The following is a 26,511-nucleotide window of genomic DNA, read 5'->3' on the forward strand; positions in this document are numbered from 1 at the left end:
GGGACTCAGCTACATATATACATGTATCCATTCTCCCCTAAATCCCCCACCCATCCAGGCTGCCACATAACACTGAGTGGGGTTCCAAGGGCCATACGGTAGGTACTTGTTCGTTATCTATTTTAAACATAGCAGTGGGCACGTGACCCTCCCAAACTACCAGGGGCTAAATTAAATTCCAGAAATGGAGGAGGCAAGGAACATGGACTTATCAGCCTCCAGCCCAATCACATCATTGTTTTCTATCAAACGTCTCCACCTAAGAGAGGTGGAAGGGACCAGAGCTCCCGGCTGCCCACACACCTCAGCCTGCTCCAAGCACGTCAACCTCCAGAAAGAGGAAGTGTCTTCAGAAGCCCAGCCACTTGGGAAGCGAGTTACGAAACAGGGTATTCTGGTGCCAGGGTAGGAAGTATTACTCCATCCCCCGAAAGGCAAACAAAGACAAGGCAGAGTGACAAGTTCCCAAAGATTTCCAAGTGCGATAGGCCAGGCAGCTGAGGTTTCTTTCTTGAGACGGTTAAGACAGACTCATCAATATTTATGAAAAGACTAGGACTCCTTTCAAGTGTCTGGAGACACAGTCATAAACTATCCAAGTGTCACGGCTCAGTGGGAACGCTTTTAAGAAATGTGGGGGTTTCCAAGGACATGACCCTGCGGGAACGGAACACTGGAAGCGGCCTGGACCTCACACTCGGGGTCAGGTGGCTGGCCGTACCCGTGAGCCACGTTACCACGTGCTCAACCTCGGGCTGAGTCCTTGCAGGAAAAGCAAGTGTGAGGGCGCAGGCGTGGAATGCTGGCCCTGACTGTCAGGCAGGGGGCCTGGGAGGGGGCGCACCTGATGAGCCAGGATGTAGATGTTGTGCCCCACGTTCCTGGGGGAGGCGGCCCCCTCCTCGCCATTCTCACCATCCTCGAACTCCACTTCACCTTGCATGTAGGCTTTCTTGATCACTTCCACCTGCAAGAAGGGCCACAGCACAGAGCCCCTGTCTCAGGAAGACCCACACAGGACGGGCAAGGGCAGCACACACAAGGGGTCTCCCCTCCTGGGACGGACACAGCCCACCAGGCTCAGTACACTTTTCCTCCAGGTGTGGACACAGCCTGAGAATCCTTCTTAACACAATCACAGGCAGCCATGCCCATCAGCCTCCACTGACAGGAGGTTCATTCTCCCTAAACCTGTGGCTGATCTATGACTGTCTACCTTTTTTTTTTAACTTTTAATTTTTGTATTGGGACATAGCCAATAAATGGGCTTCTCTGATAGCTCAGTTGGTAAAGAATCCTTCTGCAGTAATGCAGGGAACCCAGTTCGACTCCTGGGTTGGGATCCACTGGAGAAAGGATAGGCTACCCACTCCAGTATCCTCGGGCTTCCCTTGTGGCTCAGCTGGTAAAGAATCCGCCTGCAATGTGGGGGACCTGGATTCGATCCCTGGGTTGGGAAGATCCTCTGGAGAAGGGAAAGGCTAACCACTCCAGTATTCTGGCCTACAGAATTCCATGGACTGTGTAGTCCATAGGGTCACAAAGAGTCAGACACGACTGAGCGACTTTTACTTTTTTTTCATAGTCAATAAACAATGTTGTGATAGGTTCAGGTGGACAGAGAAGGGATTCAGCCATATATATACATGTATCCATTCTCCCCCAAACTCCCTTCCCTCCCAGGCTGCCCCATAACATTCAACCGAGTTCCCTGTTATGACCTTCTACTTTAGAAAGGGATGGTGGCTAAAAAAGAAAAAAAATGCACCCAAACAATAACATGATACAAATGAAGGCTAGAAGCCAGTCTTGTCCTATCTCTTCATCTCCTCCTGTCATCTCTCCCCATCTCGTACCTTTGCCATTTCAGGAAAAACAGAAAAGAAAACCATTCGCCTTTAGGAATAGCTGATGAAACTATTTTCTGGCTTCAAATATTTCCCTGTCCCTCGCAGCCTACACCAAATGAAGAAAAGATCTTTAACAGATGACATCTACCAGCACTTTCTATGCTCTGAGCACTATGCTTAGTATCTTCATTCTTTCAGAAACATGAAGGCTCACCAACGTTTTATGAGGTGTCAAAGATTCCCCTTGATTATGGATGAGGAAGCAGACTCAGAGAGGCAAAGGGGCGTGCCAAAATTCACACGAGAGCTGAGCTTTGACCTTGATCTTCTCACGCCCAGAGCATGCTTCCCAGGGCATCTGGGTGCCAGCCTTCCTGCTCCCACCTGCTGGCCTCAGCTCCCTGTGAGGGGGTAGGGTTGGTTCTGCCCCTTTCTCAGTTCCTCCCAGGAACCCAGTACGACGCCCTGGACAAAACAGGGCCCAGTCAACGTTTATCAGGTGAACCTATCAAGAATCAATCATTCAGAGAATAAGAACACAATGCCTTCAACCCTTAATTTGCACTAAAAATTGATCACTTTCTTTCACGACTCAGAAGACATTTCCGCCTCCTGCATCGCCACGAGGACAATACTGTCAATTACTTCTCACTGTCCGAGACCCAGCACACAGAGGGCCACACATTTCTGCACTGACACCAGGTCAGGCCCTGGAAACAACTGTGGCGACAACACCCTCACTCTCTGAGCTTGTCTTCCTGTCGGTTCTTTAAAAACAAACCGAACAGACAACGTATCACACAGGACATGAGAGCCTGAATGCACAACATGTAAGCGTGCACACACATATGTGCACACGTGCTCCCAACATTAGGGTATCTCTGCTGCACACCTTCTCAGAATTGTGTTTGTTCCCGGAAGTCTTTGACTCTGCCCTGCGATTTGGGAATGAAGCTGTTCAGCCACAAGGGGGCGACCTGGAAGCTGGTGGTACCCAGAGGGGCTGCCACGTCCCCCATCCAGGATGCAGTGTGTTCTGGACTGATGGGAACTGGAGTGGGGTTCCTGCCCAGTCATCCGTCCCCACTCGGGAGTGACGGATCCCAGTCTCCCCAACCCCCAGCTCCAGTTACATAAGCCCTTACGTAAACTGGGAGAGGACTTCCGTCTCAGGCTGAGAACTCACTCCTGGCCTCAGAGATCAAAGTGCTGGGCTCGCTGTGAACTTTATTTAAAGGGACACATAAAGGGACTTCAGCCGGCCCCAGGCACACACTGGGTCACCGGGCGGCAGGGAAGTTTTCGTGCCCTCGTTTAGGTCTGCCAGTCACAGTTTATTTGCGTGGGAAAAAGTCCAAATAGAGAATTTCGTCCTCAGTTCGGTTCAGCATCTCTGCCAGTTGCTGTCTCGCAGTCTACAGCCCTGACTGCCGGCCTGGAAGTCACAGCCAGCTGTTAACATCACCCCCCAAAATAAACAAGTGTGCTTTCTTTTCTAAAAGACCCAAAACACCAGCACCGCCCTCCCGCCCCACCCCCACCCCGCAAAAAAAACAGAAAAACAACACTATTCTGTTGCCCAGATTCTCGATACCAAGAAGAGATATGAATTCCTGATCCCTGGACAAAGCCACAGCAGAGAGCAGCCGTGAATAAGCGCGATCCAGAAGAGCTGACCGCGGGCGGGCACCGCGCACACGGCTCTGCAGGAACCATCAGCTTAGGCTCCCGAGTAACCCTCTGGACCAGCTAATACCATCCTCTTCCTTTCAGGGAAGTGGCGCTGAGAGAGTCACCAACCTGACCCAGAGAAGGGCAGAGCTGTGCATGTGAACTCCAGGCTCCCACGCCCCCCCTGGTGCCGCCTTCCCCGAGGAGAACAGCCTGGGGAGGCTCTCCCTGGGGGCTGTGCTGAAGGCAGAGGCCCCCTACTCCATACAGGGGTGACCTCCCTGCCCCGGCCAGTGGCCCGAATCAAATGTTCTCTTTGTGCTTCTGATTGCTGGCATCATGAAGAAAGCTCCAGGAAGTAGATACTCTGCTCTGGCACCCACGAAGCCCTGCTGCTGCTCCGTGCCACGGCCAGGGGCTCAGTCGTCCGACTCACCAGTTCCTTGGGCCTCATGTTATAGAGGATCCTCTCGGCATTCTCACTGTCATGCCTGCTCTCCATGATGGCCAGGAGCAACTTGGATGCGTTGTTCTAATCAGAGACACAAACGGAGGAAGAAATGAGCAGGAGTTGCTAGGGGGTGGCTGGCCTGAACCACGGGTGATCGGGAGCTGCATCCTGACAAATGTTCTACTCCGTGGGAGGGCGTGGGTCCCGCGCTGGGTTGGCCCAAAAGTTCATTTGGGGTTTTCCATAAGAGTGTACAGACAAACCCGAACAAACTCTTTTGCCAACCTGATACATCGAAAACCATTTGCACCAGACTGAGAAGGTGCCACTTCCAACCCCCAAAACACGTCCACAGGAACAGATGATGGTCCAAGAGGCACCTGTTTGTTTGGGTACAGTTTACACTTACTGTCACTTGTCCAACTCCTAGTGGACATGGGACAGTTAAACAAGGGAGCTTGGTGGATACACTGGGACCCTGATGATGACAGTGGTCAGGAAGCCCCTGAGACATAGATCCAGATGCCTTCAGGGGCAGGGGTTGGTTATCAACACTGCGATTCAGACTTGCAGGTCAGAGAAGGCTGACAAGGTAATTCCTCCCTGACCAAAGGGAGAAGGAAACGGCAACACACTCCAGTATTCTTGCCTGGAGAATTCCATGGACAGAGGTGCCTGGCGGGCTATGGTCCATGGGATCACAAATAACACGACTGAGTGACTAATACTTATACCTCCCTGACCTAAAATAGCACTATCAGCTCTCATAGCCCCTAATATTATGAGAGTACAGCTAATGCCAGTTAACAAAAGGGACCCAAGGGATCACCGTATGCATATGAAACCATCATTTCCCACTATGTTCAAAGTTTTCACATAACCACTCCCTGCATGTCTCAGCTTTTAGGTTCTAGGACTACGATAATCCACATGCTTCTTTGTGTTTTGGACTCAAAGGCTGTTGTTTTCGTGAGAGGGGGCAGTATTTTTTTTTTTTTTTCTTCTCCCCAAGCACAGATCACAGCAGTTCCATTGGGTCACTATGCCATCAAAAGATGGCATTTCACAGAGCAAAAACGTCTCTAATAACCTTCAGGTTACTGAACTAGCTGAAACCACCACTGAAATGCTGATGAGGAGCACCTGAAAGTCTCAGTTTATTTCAGGCACTCCTCTTAGATATCCTGATAAATGGTAGCCAGGGATATGAGCCTGAATGAGGCAATCCTTTGACAATAGGATTTGTCAAAGGAGTTAAAAATAGCCCAAAGAAACAAATCCACTTAAACGATAGAACCAAACTATCTATTAGCGCGGATTCTCGGTTTGAAACAGTAAAATAAAATAAAAACAACTGGGTGATTCCTGTGGGCTTCCGTGTTACCACCTTCCCTAACGACCTTTCCTCTGGCACCACTGATGCCATAAATAGAGATTGGCTTTTCAGCTAAACCCTGTAGGTCTCAGGCTCTCCCATGACAGTGACAAAGCGCCCGGTGCTCCATGCGGGGGTGAGACGGAGGGCAGATCTCAACCTGTCCCAACACGGGAACAGTTAAAAAGGAAATGTGCTCAGGGAAGCTAACATTTCTAAACACACTTTAGACACCAGGCTGGGCTGCAAGTCCAATTCTCAAAAGTGAAACTTTGCACTCAGAGAATCTTCGGAACCCCTAAGACAGGAGTGAGGTTTTTTTTTGTTCTTTTGTTTTTACTTTATTTTCAATTAATTTTCTCATACATTCAAGAAATCAACATCAGGAGGAGTCCATCAGCTTCTCAAATATTCAACAAGCTAGCTTGTAAACCCAGTGGCTTAAGCATCTTGAAGCAACTGCTTTCACTCCGTAAAACTACTTGGGTTTCAGAGGGAGTGAGCATGCCAAAGGTGCTTCTACATCAGTCATCTGCTTGTACAGGATGCAAAGAAACTCATCAGAGGCCGGGAGGCGCAGTACTGGCCAGTTTAACTTTCCTTACGTTAACCCAGCAATGATGAACCTCCCTTCTGCTGTATCAACCATGAAACAGAAAAAGATGTTCCCTAATACTACCAACATACAGCATTTTTTTTTTTGGTCCTCAATAGTTTTAGTGGTACTATTCTTCAACTGGCCCTTTTCCTCAATGGGGGGAGGGGGAATAAGAGAGCACAGAGTATATGGAGTTTCCACTGTTTCTCTGTCTGAACCTTTCAGAATCAGGTTGTTAGTTCTTGGAGTCTGTTTGAATTTGCCTCTTAGCTTTGGGTGGTGAGTTCCCATTCCATGTGACCTGTGAGTTGAAAAACTGATATCCTCTCCCAAGACCTTATTTGGAAGGGAAAAACCGAAGTTCTGCCTTTTACTCAGAACTTGCAATGTGGATCATTCATTCAGTGTAAAACAACTGTCTTCAGGATTGAGTTTCACAGCAGTGACCACGTCACGTCACATGCACAGGCAACACACAACAAAGTTTCCAAACGCTACTGCTTTTTTTGCTTTCAATTCCTACTTGCCTTCAGTTCTAACACAAGGTCCATCCTCTTCTTTCCCAGAGGGTTGATGTCATTGAGGATCAGGGCCGTGATGATGTCAATGCCATTGGATTCATGGGTGGCTATGCAGTTCTGAGAAAAGAGGCACAGGCAGACATTGCCACAAACACTGGTCATAGATCAGACGTCAAAGGCCAACAGGCTGAACTGCTATTTCAACACACGGTTTGCCACTCCCAGTCATGTCTCTAGGGGAGGGCAGCAAATTTTCCGTGAGAAAGTGGTAAAAATAAAAGACAGATGAAAATCTCTAGTTTCAGAATTAACAGTAAACAGTAGGAAAGTCCCCATGCACTGTAACTGATAAATTGGCCGCATCTAATCCAAACAGCGCAGTGGGCTTTTGTTCTTAAGGGAAAATATGGTGTGTGACTGATTCTGGGTTCTGAGCACCGGTTTCCCCTTGAAAGGTGTGTTCCATTCTCTCTACATCACTCGGTTTTCGTACCGCACACTTTTGCTTCAGGCTCGAGCTTAGAAAGCAAGTTTTAATTCACGTAATATCAGAATTAATCACCTTCCTCCAGGTAAGATCCCCATTTGCAGCAGAATTCATACCAGTATGCTCCTTTGTACAGACCTCAGTTTGGCAGAAAAGCCAACTTGAGGTTATAAGGAAATTCACTTAGATGTCAGATAACACCTCTCCCCCCAAGCCTGTTATAATTTTTTTGTTTGTTTGTTTCTTTTCACTTTAACTCAGAATATACCATCTGTCTCATCAGGATACCTAGAGAGGAAAGTGAATCTAACAAAATGTTAGCCTCGTAATCATGGACAACTATGATCAGATTCTCAGTATACAGTGAGTGGTCCCTCTCGTAAGCCAGGCTTCTCTTCTGAGCCAAGGTTCTGGCTTTGGTTCCCAAGTAACATGGCATGTCATACCTGCCCTGGCCACTGGGTTTATCGTGGGCTATTTTAAGCACTGGCCTACCCCCTCCAACTAGGACACAGCTCGAATTTGAGTTAAAAACCATACTCATTCTAGCATTAGTGCAAAACCTCACAAAATCTATAAGATGTCATGGGTAAGCAATGACTCTACTCAAGAAACCACTGGGTTCCACTCTAAAAATATACTTCTTGAGAGGCACCAATGGGTCTTGGGCTTCCCTGATGGCTCAGTGGTAAAGAATCCGCCTGCCAATGCAGGAGACACGGGTTCAATCCCTGATCCAGGAAGATCCCACGTGCTGCAGGGCAACTGGGCCCATGTGCCACGACTGCTGAGCCTACGCTCCACAACAAGAGAAGCCACTGCAATGAGCAGCCTGTGTGCTGCAACTAGAGAGGAGCCCCCGCTCACAGCACCCAGAAAAAAGCCCCTGCAGCGACGAAGACCCAGCACAACCAAAGATAAATAAATAAATAAACAGAAATTATTTTTAAAAAAGACTAACGGGTCTTTCTCTTCTCTGAATGTCAATCGTATGTTTTTTTCATATTATTTTCAAATGGTCTCATGTCCAGGAAGGCTCTTCTCTCTGGTTAAGTTGAAACCTCCTTCCATGAGGTGGTCCCTTTTGGCGTCTTCCCTAATATTTGAAATAGAGCCCAATCTTTTGGTCTTATTCATTTACCTCCAACTTTACCACGTATTCCCAGCAAAGTGAAGAGCTGGGCCATTCAAACCAAATCAAGCTGGGCACAGACCAGGATGCTTGCTAATGCCTGTGATCAGGTCATGTCCTGAAACATAATAAAGCCCATTGGCTCCTTCCTCACTGCTGGACAGAGGCCTCTGGTTCTCCCGACTCCCAAGGTCTACAGCCAGATGCTATATGACTTCTGAACTAGTCCAGGCTTCAAAATGATACATCTTTTTCTCTTTTTCCCCACTCCCTCAAAGAAAAATGGAATTACCTGGTTCTCATGGCAAGGTCCTTGACAGTATTCGGTCAGGCTTTCCAGGGTTTGGTTGATGAGGGCCACGTTCTTTTCGTTGATATAGAGTCCCAGAAGACCAAGACCCCCGGTGGTGCTTCCACAAATACAGTCCAGAAACTGCAGCGTCTCGCACACCAAATTGTAGTTGGTCTTGTTGTTTTGGCAACGGAGGAAGTTCTGCAATTGGGGAGTCCCCGGGTTTGGGGAGCAGAGGCAAAGAGAGAGGGAAACGGTCATTCAGCCTGCCATTTTGATCATGTGTAGTCAGTTGGGGCAGAGGATTGCGTTGGTTAGAAGAGTCAGCCCCCACGATGGCCAGCCATGGACGTGGCCTTGGCAACAGCTATGAACACTTGGCTTTTGTAAGGGATGCAGTGGAGAAGAGCTCCTCTTCGACAACCCACTTCACACTCCAAGACCCTTGTTTCTCATTTCTCTCCTTCCCGCTCCAGCCCACCTCCCCGCCCACCACATGTTAAGTTCAGAGCCTTCTGACATTTCCAAGGACAGTGGTTTTATTGAAAAGATGATGGTGTGGTCTGGTTGCTGAATGCTCAGAGTGTAGGACTGAGGGTAAATCATCACAGCACAAAGTGTCACAGGAGGGCTTACGCCCACCGCCATGGTGGGGATCTGGATTACCTCGTTGGGTCACTTCCATTATTAAAGGAAGGAACAAAAGTGAATAAATATGTGTATGCTTGTATGCACGTGCCCAAGTATGTACTCTCAAGGTAAACTTACAACATTAACACAAGTTTTAAGAGCAGATACTTTCTCAACGCAGTAAACCAAGGCACATTCAACCACCTCATAATACAGTGTCTATTTTCATGCAGAGATTTTTTTTTTTTTTTTTGGTCATAGACTCCAGTAATCTCTTCTTAAAAAGAAGCAAAGATTAACTACAAATACTTTTGAGCATAGTTATAAAAGTTACATATGTTTGCTGGAGAAAATCAGAAAATTATCTTATTGGATTATCTTTCTAAAAAGATAATTAAAAGATACAATGAATGTAACTTTTGAGCCGGTAATTCCACTTCTATTACTATTCGTGAAGTACATATTGGATGTTCGCTACAGCACTGTTTGGGACAGAAGAACTGCAAACAACCGGAAGGCTCATCAGCTTGGACACAAACAAATAGCTCATCAACATTCTGTACTGTTACAAGTTGGATACACTGAGGCAGGTCTGTATGTATCAATGTGGAAAGATCTCCAGGATATACTGTTGAGTTAAGAAAACAAAAAGGGCAAATAGCAGATTAACAGGGATCCAGTGCTCCCATATAAATATACAGGAAAAGGACAGGAAGGATTCAGTTCAAAACAATGCGGGAATGGGAAGAGGGACCTTTTGTTAAAAAACAAAAAAAAAAACTGAACACTTATTTTCATTCAAACCTTCATAGAAAGAATATATTCATATATTCCTTGTATAATTAAAACATTTACAAAAGCACAGATTAAAAGCTGGTAATAAAGTTTAATGCTTGACCTGTCAACAAGCTAACCAGCCCTCACTGTCACCCCAACCCCAAGTTAAGCTCAGTCCCTTATGCTTAAGCTTTTCTGACGAGTCTAAAAATTGAGCCATCATTCCGGTCCGGGTGGGAGGTGGGGGAAGGACAGATGTTTGAGGACCACGTGCACTTGCATGGGACTACTTTTCTAAGGACCACAGGAAGTCAGAGGAGGGTTCCACAGCCGTTTCTTGCTCCAGTCCCTCAAAGAAGATTCTACCTGTCAACAGCCCGGCTGAACCCCATGCCATGCAATGGTGGGGTGGAGGAATATTTAAGAAGGGGATAGGGGAGGACCAGACTGTCCTAGGCTCAAAATGCACAGCATGGCTCTTGAGGTCCAATTTCATCCCCATCTCCTATGTCATCATTCCTGCCATGCCCCTACCTCTCTGCTCAGGGACATCATCTCTCCCGCCATGCCCTTCTCTGTCTGGGAACAATGAACTTCTTTCTGCTCTTTAAGCACCGTTCATTCTCTCATCTCTGGGGCTTCAGCTGCACTATTTCTTCTGTCTGTCACTCTTTCCCTGTCTCCACTCTGATTAACTTCTCTTCCTTCAGGATGGGGGTCTCAAGTTACTTCTTCCAGGAAGCCCTCCATCCTGACTCCAATCAGATCGGAGCACCAGCACTGGCAACAGACTACTAGCAGAGGGACTGGCTCGGGCCAGGGTCTTCACAAACACTGGCTGAGTATCTGAATTAAGTTGAATGAATGGAAGAAAGAGGACTTGGGGAATCATCAAGGCTGACATGCTCCAAACTCCCCAGGAAGGACAGTGAGCGGCCCTTTCTTGAAAGCCTTTCCTATTTCTCATGATCTTCATAGCATGTCCACCAAGAATTTCTCCCTCCTAATTCACATCCACTTTCTCTTATTCCCTACAAAAACAGAGGTTTTTTTTTTTTTTTTTTCTTTTTTTTTGCTGTGCCACTTGCTAAAGGCCCATGGGAACTCCTTCCATGCTTAAGGAATACAGTTTACCCTTAGCACATACCACTCACCCCACCTTGCCTAGGCTAGAAAAATCCTGTTATTTTTGTGGTCTTCCTTGGAGTGCCAGGGACCAAGTCAGGATGGGAAGATGAAGGAAATCAAAGACTTTAAGTCTGGGCTTAAACAGACCTCAGTGGACAGAAATCAGGATCTGCATTCCTTAACCCAGATCAAAGGCAAAGCCAGCCTCTCAGGGGAAGGTTCAAAAGCAATGGAAAAATGATTCAAAAACAGTCCTTCCCATCAAGGTTCTTGCTACTGTGAACAAAGCTTGCTTAAGGCAGCAATTGCCCATTTGGCAAAGTCAAGTTCGGTGGCTTTATCTCTACTGAAATATTTATAAACAGGAGAGTTAAGGTTATAAACATGACAAGAAACTCTGGGCAACTTCAAAAGGCCAGAATCCCTCCCTCTTTGGGCTTATCTGCACTTCCTTTTACCAGGGAGCTGGTCTCTCTTTCCTCGTGAAAATGTCTTCTCCCTCAGATCCAAGAGGAAACCCTGACCCAGAGATTCACCATTGGATCTAGAAAACTGCCAAGAGGATGACATTCAGAGCTGCTGAATCCCGCTTAAAGCCGTCATTTTGAGAGCCAGATTCCTACAAGCATCTTCTTGTCAGAGCAATTTTATTAACTAGCTCAGGGTGTCTGACTTAGCGGGAGTCTGTAAAGATGAGTGCAACCTTCATCCTTCTAAACCCTTGGTCCAGACTGCTGGTTTGCCAGCCGGGCCCTGCAAAGCCCTGGGGGACCTCGGGAATGCCCCATGTCTCAGGGCTCTTATAGATGAGAAAGGAAAGTTCTAGCACTCTGTAGTTTCTATTATGAACTAAGCAGCCCTGCTTTCATCTGCTTCACCTTGTACCTTCTGAGCTGTTCAAACAAAGAATTCTGCAGCCTTAAACAGTTTAAAACTACTGGCGCTATGGTATCCTCAAAGGTTAAATTGCTAAGTTTTTTTTTTTTTTTTTTTAATATATTATACTGTACACTCCTTCTCCCCACAATACTGCTGTTTCTGGCAGACCAGTATATTGGAGAATGGAGTTTTAGAAGGACTCATGAAAAGGTGCTCCTGCCCAGGGGGGTCTTAGAGAATTAATTCAGAGTTGTGCTGAGAGCTAAAGGCAGCTGAGCATCGAAGAATTGATACTTTTGAACTGTGGTGCTGGAGAAGACTCTTGAGAGTCCCTTGGACAGTAAGGAGATCAAATCAGTCAATGCTAACGGAAATCAACCCTGAATATACATTGGAAGGACTGATGCTGAGGCTGAAGTTCCAATACTTTGGCCACCTGATGCAAAGAACCGACTCATTGGAAAAGACCCTGATGCTGGGAATGATTAAGGGCAGAAGGAAAAGGGGGCCACAGAGGATGAGATGGTTGGATGGCATCATTGACTCAATGGATATGAGTTTGAGCAATCTCTGGGAGATGGTGGAGGACAGGGAAGCCTGGCATGCTGCAGGCTCAGTCATGGCAGCCACGACTGAACAACAATAAGGTACAAAACAACAACTGTGAGGACTCCCCCACAAGAAAGGGTGAACTCATACAATGAGGGCCTCCCTCTGCTTCCCCAGTGAAGATGGGAGTTCCAGGGGTCAGAGGGGAGGAAGAACAGATCCATGAAACCAGAGCTACACTCAGGAAACAAGCACCTTGGGACTGCCCCTCTGACGTTCATGGACGGGACTCTACTCAAGGTAGGTTTTTTGGGTTTGGTTAGTTCAGAATTCAGCAGCCATCAGCTTCTCTGAGAAGTTTTCTTGGACCTGGCTCACTGTGTTGGTTCTCCTGCTCTGAATCCACAAAACCCCTAAGATGGCACAACAACAGCCCTCAGCATGCTGCGTGGCCATGTCCCTCTTATCAGGGGCTCCTGCTTTGTGGGGAGAGGGGTGGGGTCTCCATCGCCCTGGCTCAGGGCACAGAGCAAGTCCTCGCCGAGATGAGGAAATCAATACACACATGCAAAGTCTTAATCTCCTTTTCCTTAGGAGCCTGAGGTTGGTAGAGACCAGTGACTCTGGTACAGGCGAACAGTACAGGGCAATGGCCACCAAGTTCAGCCTAGAAATCACCCCAGCAGCAGGGCGGGGCCCCTATCCACAAACACGCCACAGTCGAGCTGAAGGCTTTGCTTTCCTGCTGGTGGGACAGCCGGGTTTCCCACGGTGTCACTCACACTCCCTTGGCCTGTCTCCTCCATGATGGATGGTGCAGGTCCGGAAGGTGGAGCGGATACAGTCTGCCTTCAAGCAGAGAAATACCAGCCAAGGAGACAGGCACCAGACCCTGACCTCTGGGTCATGAGAGCTCTGTCCACCCACTGAGCTCAGCATGCAGGCATCAGACCAGCGCGCCGAGGGCTGACGTGGTCTCTGTCCAAAGTAGGAATGTCTGAGCAACAAGCAGGAAAAAGAAGACTCACAGCCAAGATCTCACACTCAGCCATGGACAGGAATGAAGCTGGGGATGTCAGTGGAGGAGATGAGCAGGCGTCAAAGCCGAGAAGTCACTGCCTGGCTGACAGAAACCCCTTCGTTTTGAAGTATGGGCCAGACTTGGCTGGCTGATGACCTTGGATCTGAGTGCTTTTTCAAAGCCCAGACTCTTCAGACCCACTGGATTGAAAAATCAGTACAGATGGTATTAATACTGAGGACTTAATCCAGTACCATCTCACTCTTCTTACTGTTTAACAATTAAATTCATTACTCAGATTACCTAGGTAGAGAGTCTGCAGCAGGTTTTAAGGGAGAGCCATTTCTAGCTGTGGCACCAAATGGTCTGGCCACAGCTAACATGTGAAAAGTCATCAAACCACGTGGAGGGTCAAGTCAACAATGCAACATTTCAAGGCTGCACCTTCCCCTTGCTATGGACTTCCCCTTCCCCTTTAGACTACAATTATTACTCTTTTTTTTTTTTTTGATGTGGGCCATTTTAAAAGTTTTTACTGAATTTGTTACAATACTGCTTCTGTTTTATGTTTTGGTTTTCTGGCCATGAGGCATGTGGGATCTTAACTTCCTGACCAGGGATCAAACATTCACCCCCTGCAATGAAGTGAAGTCTTAACCACTGGACCACCACTGAAGTTCCCAGAACTATTTTCTTTTCAAACCATCATGATTCAAATAAAATTACCACTGCTAATCTATTTACTTTAGGAGGAAACATTCTATCTTAGAGGAGTGCAGGCACACTCTTTTGGTTCAGCTTCATCCCTTTTAGGCAGAGAGGAGTATTTTCCCTAACAATCAGCAGCAGAACCAGGTAATAGCCAAGGAGCCAGGCTCCAGCACGCTTCTGGGGAGTGACGGCTTCTATAGATCTGCGTCCACTCAGAAAAAAGAGCGAATCTTGGCCATCCTTGGCCCTTCCTTTGCTGTTGGAGAAACTCTGCAAGGAAAACAGCCTCTATCTTAATGAGGTGGTAGACAGCACAAACTCTACCCACCAGACTGCCTGGGCTCAAATGTGAGCTCTGCATACCCTAAATGAGTCCTGTGCACCTCAGTTTCTTCATCTATAAAACAAGTGTAACAATACAGGAGACACTTAGCATCCAGAATCATCTAAGTGCCCAACAAGCCTTGGCTACAACAACAAAAAGTGAACAAAGGATTTCTGGAATCATCAGTTGAACATTTATGTGAGTTGAACATTTATGTGAGTTGAACATTTATGGGAGTTGAACATTTATGGGAGTTCCTTGGACTGCAAGGAGATCAAACCAGTCAATTCTAAAGGAAACCAACCCTGAATAGTCACTGGAAGGACTGATGCTGAAGCTGAAACTCCAACACTTGGCCACCTAAGGCAAACGGTTGACTCATTGGAAAATGCCCTGATGCTGGGAAAGACTGAGAGCAAGAGGAGAAGGAGGTGACAGAGGATGAGATGGCTGGATGGCATCACCAACTCAATGGACATGAGTTTGAGCAAGTTCCAGGGGGTGGTGAAGGACAGGGATGCCTGGCATGATGCAGTCCATGGGGTCGCAAAGAGTTGGAGACGACTCAGCAACTGAACAACAATTGTAAGATACCAGAAGACCACTTCTATCATTCAACCAAGACATACTGATTAGAACTTTCCATGTACCAGATTCTGTAAGTCCAGTGTATTTAATCACCCACCCCACCACCAAGTCAAGATTTACCTGTGCACTTAAACATCAAAAAGTGGCAGGCTACCACACACACACACACACCACAACACAGGTGGCGACAACACAGGTGAGCATGGGATTTTGTCCCTGAGGAGACGGTGGGGAAGATGAGACAGAGAAACCCTTCAGAGGTCAACAGGCTGGGCCCTCAGGTGGAGGAGACTGGCTGAAGGGAGAGGAGCCCACGTCACAGTGGAGCTGGGCAGAGCTGTGAGGAGTTTGGACTCCCCGCCCTGCCCCCGCCCCGCCCACTGACACGCCCCACCCCCACCTCATGTCCGCCCCGCCCCCACCTGATGTCTGCCCCGCCCCGCCCACTGACACGCCCCGCCCCCACCTCATGTCTGCCCCGCCCCGCCCACTGACACGCCCCGCCCCCACCTCATGTCCGCCCCGCCCCGCCCTCACCTGGAGGTCCCGGTTGTGGTTTTCGCACAGCAGCTGCAGGAAGCGAAGGATCGGCTGCATGATGGTGATGACCGCGCTCATCTCCAGGTCGTCCTTGGTCTTGTCTGCCGCGGCCTGGGCACCCTCCCCGGACTGGTAGTGGTCGTCGGGGTCAGCCTCCCTCCTGAAGGTGGTGAAGGCTTTGCGGGTGGCGGCAGAGGCCTCCAGGAGCTGATCGCGCACCTCTTCCGTAATCTGCGTCGCAGGCTCTTTGGCTAGAATGCAAATATGAGATGGTCAGTGCTGCCGAATTCTCGGGAACGCTATTCACCATGCCAGAGATGATGTTCAGAGAGACCTAAGTTCTGGGATCACCAGAGAGCCCCTCAAGGTCGGCAAAACGCTCCAAGATGCCACCATCTTCTCTCAGCCCTTAGAATTAAAACTGAGTCGGGCTCTGCCGGCTCACTCGTGGCGTTGAGGCGTCACCTCAGCTTGCTCTCATTTAGAGGAAAGGTAGTAGAGGTTCTGCCAACTTCACACACCTATGACTATGGGCCTCAGCTTCCTCATCTGTAAAACGGGGAGAACATCACTGAAGTCTCTCTGAGAGTGTTCCCAAGAGGGTCAACGTAAGCTAAGCAAATGGTAATTACTGTTACTGTATGACAGTTGATGGGACCCTTTATGGAGCCCCAGGGCACCGTGATCTAGCACTCGATGTGTATTAATTATCTCGCTGAATTCTCACACTAACCCTGTAAGGTAACCAGGCACCAGAGTTAGGGGCATTAGACTCTGTTGCCGGATTGCCTGGGTTCAGATCCTGACTCTGGTATACTTACTAGTTCCATGTTCTTAACAAGTTAATTATCATTCTGTAAAATGGATGTAAAATAATTTATTTTACAGTGTTGACTTGAGTTCTAAATGAAGTAACACATGTAAAGGATTTTGGACAGTGCCTGGTTCATAGGAAGTACTCAGCAAATGTAAGCCTTCCTTCTTTTTCTTCTGTTTATCCCCATTCTACACCAGTGGTTACCAACGAGGGGTGATTTTGACCCCATTTCCACCCAGGGGATGACAGGAAATATCTGGAGAGATTTCAAGTTGGAGATGGGCTACTGGTACCTACAGGCTTCCCAGGTGTTGCCAGTGGTAAAGAACCCACCTGCCAAAGTAGGAGACATAAGAGATGTGGGTTTTATCTCTGGGTCAGGAAGACCCCCTGGAGGAGGGCATGGCAACCCACTCTAATATTCTTGCCTGGAGATCTCAAGGACAGAGGAGCCTAGCGAGCTACAGTCCATGGAGTCACAAAGAGTCGGACATGACTGAAGCAACTTAGCATACACGCAGTGGCATCTACTGGGTCAGGGCCACATATGCTGGTACACAGCCTGCAACGCACAGGACGGCCCTGATGGCAACGAACTGTCCAGATGTCCCGTGTGCTGTGGCTGAGAAACCCAGCTCTAAACTGAAAACAATAAGGCTCAGACCTGCTCAAGGCCATCTGACTCTAGCACTTTTGAGTCTACCCACTTCCCAGTATTACTTCTATTCAAGGAAGATATGGATAAAAAGCTTCATGAACTTTCAAATATTTTAGAAAATAAGGGAGGATTAGACAATGCCTTTTGTTTTAAAGTGTGTGTCTTCCTCAACTTTCTGGGACATTAAATGAACACTACAGGAAAAGATCATCAGTGGATTTCCTGCCAATAAAACCCTGAGTTTGACCAAGAAAGTATTAGTTTATTAAACACTGGGAGTTTCCCAAGCAGCAGGAATTCAGTTCAGGTTACATGTTGTTGCTGTTGTTTAGTCACTAGGTCGTGTCCGACTCTTTGCAGCCTCATGGACTGTAGCCCGCCAGGCTCTTCTGTCTGTGGGATTTCCCAGGCAAGAATACTGGAGTGAGTTGTCATGCCCTCCTCCAGGGGATCTTCCCAATACAGGGATCAAAACTGAGTCTCCTGCACTGCAGGCAGATTCTTTTACCACTGAGCCACTCTTCCAGGTTACACAGGAAGAGTTTTGTCACAACCAGACTGGTTTTATTCTTCTGAAAGCCCCAGTCAGAATCCATCTGGGAGTCTAGAAGTCATGTAAAAATTAAAGGAAAACCAGGGCTCCTCCCATGTTCGCAATCCAGCTCACCCCAGAGCTGTGAGCAGGGGAGTGTTTACCTTTTTTCCGTGACGGGGCATCCCGGTCCACCTCGTCATCCTTCTTTTTATTTCCCAAGTCACTGGTGTTCACGGTCACTGTTGCCTTGATTTCCTGCTGGGCCACCTTCATTCGGTCATAGAAAACCTTGAAGAATTTCTCCGACTTCTTGTCTTCTGTCAACCGGCAGAAAAAGGAGTGCTGCCAAGGAAAACCCACGGTTTTTTTCAACACTGTGACACACCAGTTACTGAATCCCACTCAGGACACCAAAACCTCACAAAGATCAGAGCCAGACACAAAACCTGAAAACCTCTCTCAGCTGGGTCCAAGGTTCAGCACTGTTTCTTGTACTGTCATTCACTCGATTTGTCTACAAGGAGCTTTGAGAGAAAACTGTCATGTCTTGGCTGAAGAAGTCATACTAGCCTGGGAAGCCTGCTAAGCGGTGGTGGGCAGATTTTAGCTAACTAAGCACAACTCCCAACACACAAAGATATCAACTCTAGTAACAATGAAAGCAGAATGTATTTTTGGTGACTGTTGCATGGCCATTCATGTTTAAGGACATCTATGAACCCTCCTCTTTGCAAACCCCTATGAATATATATACAGATAAGACATGCGACCCGCCCATCTCGGGTTCCACACCAGGTTACGATGACATGCCTGTAAGGAAGACTGAAACGTGTAAAAAGTGCTCCAGAAGCTACAAAGACAATTATATTATAGATGTTCAGAGCTGGCAAGGATAACGTAGGTCTGGAGTGATCCCAAGATCTTCATGGAAAAGGTGGTTTTCAAAGGAGGTCTTAAAGGGCAGGGAGAGATGAACAAGCTTACAATTAACAGGTAGTTCGCCTCTTGGAAACGCACTTGTTTTTTTTGGACCCACTGCAAGCAACAGTATACATTATTGATGTGAAAACACAATATGGTGTCTCAACTTCGTTTATGAGCATTCTCTTTTCACCCCTCTGCAAATACCACGCTGTTGTGGATTATTTACATAAAAATACAATACGGTCAATTTCCAGAGGAATAAAACAAAGCTCCAAACAATGTATTTGCTTCTCCGGGTTGGAGCTTTCTGCCAATTTCACTTCCTCCCCCATTTGGAGAGATGGCACTTCCCTACAGAAGGTAACCCTAAGCTTGCAATCCCAGAAAAAACCAAACTCTTTCCATCCTCACAAAGCCCCTCGACTCCACCACCTCTCACCCCCGCACACCCTGAGCCTGATTGAGCAGCCCGCCGCCCCCCGCCCCGAAAGCCGCTGTTTCCGTCTGCCGACACGCAACTTCAGTCACTGTGACCCCTCTTCCAGCCACTAGTCCACAGGCTACACTGACAAATGTCCATGACACCTGCCCACAGAGCTCTTCTCAATCCTGCCCTTTCTTCTCCCTCTCCCTGTTCTTTACCTCTGGTTGTTTCTTACGGACAACACAGGATACAGCCCTCCTACCTGTGCCCCTGGCCTTTACATTTTATCTCCAGCTCAGTTCAATCGCTCAGTCGTGTCTGACTGTTTGCGACCCCATGAGTTTTCTCTTCACCACTCCCAAATGCCAGTTTACAACTCGGGGCCTGCCTCCTGCTTGGCCTTTTCATCCTGTGTGTCACCGTCTATCACTCCCACTCTTTGAAACAAGCCCCAGGCTTTCATGTGCTCCACTGCTGCATATGTATGTATGTATGTGTGTATGTATGTATGTATGTATGTGTGTGTGTGTGTGTGTGTATGCGGGCATGGGTGCTTAATCGCTTAGTCATGTCTGACTCTTTGAGACACCATGGACTGTAGCCCACCAGGTTCCTATGTCCATGGGGATTCTCCAGGCCAGAATACTGGAGTGGGTCGCCATGCCCTCCTCCAGGGGATCTTCCCAACCCAGGGATCGAACCCACGTCTCCCACATTGCAGGCGGATTCTTTACCAACTGAGCCGCCAGGGAAGCCCATGAATACAGGAGTGGATAGCCTATCCCTTCTCCAGGGGATCACCCCTACCCAGGAATCAAACTGGGGTCTCCTGCATTGCAGATGGATTCTTTACCAGCTGAGTTACCAGGGAAGCCCTCCACTTGCCTTTACTCTCTTTTAGGTTTCTCTTTTGCCCATCCATCCATCCATCCATCCATCCATCCATCCATCCATCCATCCGCCCACCCACTATTTACTGCACATGTGTCATGAGTTGGGCATTATGCCTGTTGGAGGAGAAACAACAATGAACAAAAAGGAGTATGTGCCCCATGAAACTGGTAGCTTGGTAAGGAAAACATACGTTCACTCTGGAAAATTGCTCACACGTGAAAAAGCAAGTTCTACTCGTTCACTTCTTTGAGAGCCGATGTGTCTGCAGACAAACAAAAGGAGATGTGCGGGGGACTAAGAGCTCAATCAACAGCCACCCAAACACAGTGATGACATTTTCCTCCCAGAGACATCACACAACATCTCAGCCACAGGAGTCATGGGGAGACTCTGCGGGAAGGTGGCAGTTCGGGGCAATGAAGTTCAGTTGCTGCCCCATTTGTCTTCGATGGTATGGAGGCAACATAAAAAACATCCGTGGGCAATCTGGTCATTCAAGAAATCAAATGCACTTTAAGTAAGTGAATAGCCAAAGCCCACTGTCTGTCATCTGTAAGAGTGTAACAGTGCACACCCAAGGCCTGCTACAAACACAGTGCTTCACATCCAGCCAGATGTCACTGGATAGGGTCAGGGCAAGGAGGCCTCTCGTGAAATGAGAGGAGGGCACGGCAGGGAAGATTACACGCTTCTATATATGTTTCTGCAATGACCAGTGTATTTATTTTGCATTATTTATAACAGTCCTCAGTCTCTCAAGGATTTGACACTGCTTTGTAAACAAAATGTGGTCAGTGAAATGGTAAAGTGGACAGTGGGGTACAGTGACACAAATAAGTACAGAAAACCGATATCAAACAAGGATGGTGCTAGAAGATGCGAAAGGAGACCCAGCTGATTCTTGGGCACTGGATATCAAAAAACTTAAAAGACAGGCAAACCACATCATGCCTTGTAGCAAGAACTGAGAGGAGCAAGATCACACCAGTGCCTCAGAAACATATCTCAATGGAGGGTTAGTAGGGCAGGCTTTCCAGTCAGACCTCCTGGGTTTGAGGCTGGGGTCCCTTACCCACCAACTCTGGGACCCTGAGCAAGTAATTCAACCTCTCAGAATCCACGCAGAAAGGCTGCTGAGGTGTACACCAAGCGCTTAGCACAGTGCCCACAGAATGAGTTGGTTCTGCACCACCATTAACTATCACGTGAAGAAGTCACAGCAAAGGCATCACCTGAGGGGCTCAGTGGTGAGAACTACCTCCAGAGTCAGAGAGACCAGGCCTCGGCTCCACCACTCATGAGCCAGGGTCACCTTAGAAAGTGATGACATCTCTGAAACGCAAATCTTCTCATCTACAAGATGGGCATTGTAACAGGGTGTGCCCTTCACGAATGGTTACAAGGACCCAGCGAGCTCATCACAGTGACACTGCCGATGGCTGACCTGATGAGGTGCTGGGAGCATGGGTGAACCTCCGGGCCTGTCACCTAACACCCCCCACCGCCCCGCTCCGATGGAGAAGTTGTTACTATCACTCCTTTCGGAAATCAGGAGACACTTTAGGGTCTTTGAGATAACGTGCCTCCTGTGGGGAGCACCCCTGAGATGCCGGCGCTGTGACAAACAGCATCTTCCCAGGACGCTGGGGCCCTGGGGGCGGGCAGAGCAGCAAGAGGAGGACAGCGGAGAACTTCCAGGCCTCTCGAGTGGGAAGCCCAGCAGACACGCTGGAAAGAGAGGACCTTGTACAGAAGTGAAAACCACAGCATGAGGGGAGCTAAGACCTCCCCCCTTGCCTCCCTGGGGTAGGCTGTGCCCTCTGTCACCCAGAGGCGGGGAGCCCAGGTCCTGCACACAGTTCACAGACCTGCTCCTTCCACCTCCTCCTGTCACAAGGGCCTCACAGGGCCTGGGAGGGGAAGGGGGCGCCCTCCTCTGGACCATTTTTCCAGAAGCAGGTGGGACCTCGGACCAGAGCAGGCAGTGACTGGCTCCCAACCCCCTCAGGCTCTTCATGACTACCTGTCCACCACCCTCCTCCAATGTGTTTCAGTGAATTGCTCTCCCCTCCCCCATTGTTCCCCAAACCTAGAACCAAGAGTCACGGAGAGACTGTTTCACTTCCCCAAACTTGACTGCACTCCACCCAGCAGGTTTGAGGTAACCCTGCCAAATAAAACTAGTGTAGTGCATGAGTCGTCAGTAACAGAAAGCAAAACTGGCTGCCTCTGGGCAGCGGGGTGGGTGGTGAGTGAGAAGTGACCAAAAGGGAAATAGGAGAACTTTCTGGAGTGAAGGCAATGTCTTGATTGGGATGGAGGATGCACAGGTGTGACAGAAAGAAGAATGCCGCCCAGCCCTGAAAAGATGTCCAGACTCTCATCTGTGGGACCTATAAATATGCCAGCTTACATGGCAAAGGGGAAGGAAGTTGCAGATGGAATTAAGGTTCCTAATCAGCTGATCTTAAAATTGGGAGATGATGCTGGATTATGCAGAAGGGCTCGTGTCATCACAAGGGTGCTTAAAAGTAGAAGAGGAGGGGTACCACTCCTTTGGTGGTCCAGTGGTTAAAGATTCTGCACTTCCGATGCAGGGGGCACGGGTTTGATCCCTGGTTGGAGAACTAAGATCCCGTAAGTCATGTGGTGTAGCCAAAAAAGAGAAAAAAAATGTAGAGGAGGAGGGTGGAGTGATGCAGTATGAGAAGGACTCCACTCAGCGTGGCTGGTTTTGAAATTTGAAGATGAGGAAGGGGCCACAGGCTGTGGGGTGGCCTCTAGAAACTGCGAAAGGCAGGAAAACAAATTCCTCCACCCCGTGCTCCCTCCCCTGCTGACATCTTGATTTAGTCTGGTTAAGACTCAGGTGGAACTTGTAAGATAAAATATCGGACTGTCTAAAGCCACTAAGATTTTAGCAATTTATTATTCTTAGTAATTTATTGCTAAAAGTAATTTTGGTAATTTGTAAGATTTAGTAATTTTAATTTAGTAAGATTTTAGTAATTTGTTATTTTTAGTAATTTGTTACAGCAGCGACACAAAACAAATGTGACCAAATCTGATGGTATTTGTCAAATCTGATCAAACTCTACACTTAAAATCTATACATATGATTGTATATAAGTCATATCACAATGAAAAGAGAGAAGGAAAAAACTGCTTTGCTTCCAGAAGGCTAGAGAACTTGGTCAAGGTAATCCAGATCGCAGCCACCCTCAGAGGCTACCTTCTCCAGCAGAGGGATCTGAGTCTGACACCCTCACAGCCCATCTCTCTTCACCACCACCCTCCCCTCCCAATCACATTAGATCTCCAAATCACATTAGATTCCAGAGCCTTTTCACATAAGCTGTTTTATCAGCCTCTTAGGAGATTGCCAAGATAGATAGCATCATTCATAAACCCGTCACTTTAGAGGCGGGACAGCTGGGGTCAGGAGAGGTCAGCTGACAGGTGGCAGAGCCTCGCTGGCTCCCTGCCCCTGCGCTCAGGGCCATCTCCACTACCTACCTTCTTAATGATCACACAGGACACCAGCCCCAGGGGTCGGCAGGCAACTCCAAAAAAGCGAAGACTGGATTGGGGGCAGACCCAGCACCAATGCCAACATCACAGACAATGGTACATGTTTGGAGTGGCTTGAAGGAAGGAAGTCGAGTTGGACAATGTGAGAAAGTGACTACCTACATGGGAATTCTGGAGGTCAGAGGAGGGGAGGGGATCTAGGTGTGGCCATTGTAAGCCAGGTTTAAAAACAACTACCACAAAGAAGAAACCACAGATCAGAGAATGTTAAAGGTGGAAGCACCCTATGTCAGCCACTTCCAGATGCTTTTCCCACCAAGGAAACTTGCTCCTCCTCCCTCCCCTAACACTGGGGTAAAGACCAGGTATTAGAGAGATACAGGCACAACTGCTCAGCCTGAGGTAGAGCAGGGAAGACCCCCTCTCACCACTGAAATCCTCCTTGCAACTCCAGGTTCCACAGAATACTGTTTGGAAACTACCCATTTAGTCCAGCCCTCCATCTTTTACAGAAGAGGAAACTGAGGCCCAGAGTGGAAAATGAACATGGAGAACCACGTCTCCTGAGTTCAAGTCAGTCCCCTTGACCAGGCTTGGGGGTGGGTGGGTGACACCTGGCCTGAGTTTCATGCCCACTCTGGGATAAAAGTCAAGTGGACACAGTTTGCCCTCCTCGAGCTGCCCGAGCTGTATGGGACTCAGGAATGAGCTCTTAAGCTGAAAATAATAAGGAAACAGCCCTTTCAGATCACTCTTGAAAATAATGACATCTCTTAATGAGTCTGGCAGCCACCTACTATGCGCGGCCAAGTTCTTGCAAAGAAACAGGGTGTGATTTATGACAAGCCCTCCCAGTTTCTGAAGCCAGAGGCCACCCAAAGTTAGGGACCAGCAGAGGACTGGCAGCTCCACCAGACAATAGGCCGGAAGTGTGCAGGAGGGTGGGGCGCTCCTTTCTTAGATGCAAGAGGTCATGGCCCCGGCCGCATTGTGCAGGATGGGGTCTGGGGAGAAGAAGGGGAGACACGGGCCTTCCCCAGGTACTGGACACACACCAGGGAAGGTGAGTGACTGAGCACCTTATTGAAAAGTCACCTTCCCCAGAGTTCAGAGACTTGGGGTGGGGCGGGGGTAGGTGGGGGAGATAGTCTGCAGACCCTGGAACCCAGAGCCAGCCAGCCTGCACTTGCGGGGACACGTGTGTGTGGTCAGTTGCTCAGCTGTGTCCGACTCTTAGTGACACCATGGACTGTAGCCTGCCAGACTCCTCCAGGGAAGAGTACTGGAGTGGGTTGCCATTTCCTCCTCCAGAGGATCTTCCCGACCCAAGGACTGAACCCACGTCTCCTGTATTGGCAGGCGGATTCTCTACCACTGAGCCACCTGGGAAGTTCGCAGGGACATGGGAGGAGCCCTTTATGAGCATCTCAGATAAAGGAAGGGAAAGCGGCAGGAAACAGAGGTGCATGTGATTTAGGCTGTGCCTGGGGGAGGCGGGGGAGGGTCTAGGGGGAGCCATCCCCTGTACTCCTGGGACAGCTTCAAGACTCAGATCCTTCCCCAAAGGAAAGCATTTCACCCTGCAGTCGTCCACCTTCCAGAAACCCTCCCACTGAGCCTTCAGAGATTCCAGAGAACAAGCTTTTCTATCTGACTGCCTGGGCCACGTCCCTGAGTGACACGGCCCATGACTTTCACTCTGGGTGCTCACTTATCTGCTGCAGAATGAATTAAGTTCTCAGGCTAAGGGCAAAAATTTGAAAAATGTGACTGCTGAACAATGCTGAATCCCTGCACTTCCCAGGACTGCTGGAAATTCCTCCCTGGAGTCAGATTTCTCTCTGTTCCACGTGCTTCTGGCACATGCGCACCTCAGCCTCGGCCCTGGGGTCTCCAAACAGAGCAGCCCACTCATGTCCAGCTCAAACTGACGTCCTACGGGTGACAGAGCGACATCAGTGGCTACCCAGGTGTGGGGTTTACCTTGTGGGGCTCTCTTCCAAGCCCCGTGGTCATCTGAGAGTTCATCACTTCCTGGGGACCCCGATCTGTAAATTACAGTGAGCGGTAACTTAAGGCTTACGGTTTGCCTGGCACTGCCTAAGTGCTTTGTACACAGTATCTCATTTAACCCTTACAAGTACCCCAGGAGGTAGGGGGTACCACTCTCCCCACTTTACAGATGAGGAAACTGAGGCTCAAAGAGGCTAAGTAACTTGCCGAATCCTACAGCTGGGAAGTGGTGATGGTGCCCAGGACTCAAGCCCCATTGGTCTGACGCCTCAGCCCACGCTCTCAGCTCCCCTGCTTCGTTTAGCATCTCTCCCCTGAGCAGGAGTGTGTCAAATTCCAAACACCTTTTGGCTTTTTATAATCTATTTCCCCACCTACCACCCCAAGTCTCTCAGCTGCACAGACACGGACTCCTCTCACAGTAAAGAATAGCCATGGTAGGAACAAGTGTGAATGCCTGTGTTTCCTGCAAGGCCGGATGCACTTGTGAAGACGGTCTCCGAAACAAGCCCCTTATGCTAGATGAAGCTTTGCCAGAGCTGGGCGTTATAGACTGTTCACCTATTGTCATCACTCTAGGTCTTGAATCCTTAGAAGCCCTTGACAACAATCAAAACCCACAGATCATGCACCAGGAACGAGGTGATAAAACACATGTGCTGCAGGCAGAGGAGCCCGGAGAACTGCAAGTCTGGAAACCTAAATTTTAGCCACTGCTCCCTGATACCCAGCCAGGTGAACTCGGGCAAGTTGCTTACCTGCCTTGGTGCCCTGGGTTTCTTATCTGAAAAGCACGACTCTTACCACCTGCCGTGTGTGCCTCACGTGGCTGGGGTCCATCAAGGTTGCAGTTATGAAACACAATGTAAAACCTAGTTTGATTACTATGGGAAACTACTCCAGTACGAGGCATGGAATCTATCAATACCACTTTCCTAGGAGAGAAGTTAGCAGGTAAGTCAGGTGGATTGACTCATGTGCTGGGTGTTATGTGATGACCAAAGTCTAGTGTCCCCAAAACACCCAAAGATAAACAATCCCAGCTGGGACTGGGAGGTCAAGACAGCCTGCAGAATAACAGCAAAATCACACTGAAGAGCACTTCCCAATGACCATCACAATGAAGGAAGTGGGGAAAAAAAAAAATCCAGCTGGAATTTCACTTGTTCTAGAAGCCACTCAGCTTCTGT

General features: G+C 48.5%; 1 protein-coding gene across 1 annotated transcript in view; it reads right to left on the bottom strand.

Moving 5' to 3' along the window:
* The window catches only part of ITPR1 (inositol 1,4,5-trisphosphate receptor type 1), a 347,438-nt gene that overhangs the window by 62,729 nt on the left and 258,198 nt on the right, over positions 1-26,511 (bottom strand). Inside the window, exons 42-47 of the mRNA XM_061128046.1 lie at positions 17,697-17,877; positions 15,523-15,776; positions 8,378-8,578; positions 6,473-6,583; positions 3,958-4,053; positions 845-967 (exon numbers count right to left, since the gene is read on the bottom strand). Coding sequence (XP_060984029.1) covers positions 845-967; positions 3,958-4,053; positions 6,473-6,583; positions 8,378-8,578; positions 15,523-15,776; positions 17,697-17,877 — 966 coding nt within the window. The remainder of the gene's footprint in view (positions 1-844; positions 968-3,957; positions 4,054-6,472; positions 6,584-8,377; positions 8,579-15,522; positions 15,777-17,696; positions 17,878-26,511) is intronic.

The sequence above is a fragment of the Dama dama genome, chromosome 24 (genome assembly GCF_033118175.1).
Source record: "Dama dama isolate Ldn47 chromosome 24, ASM3311817v1, whole genome shotgun sequence".
NCBI classification, from domain to species: domain Eukaryota; kingdom Metazoa; phylum Chordata; class Mammalia; order Artiodactyla; family Cervidae; genus Dama; species Dama dama.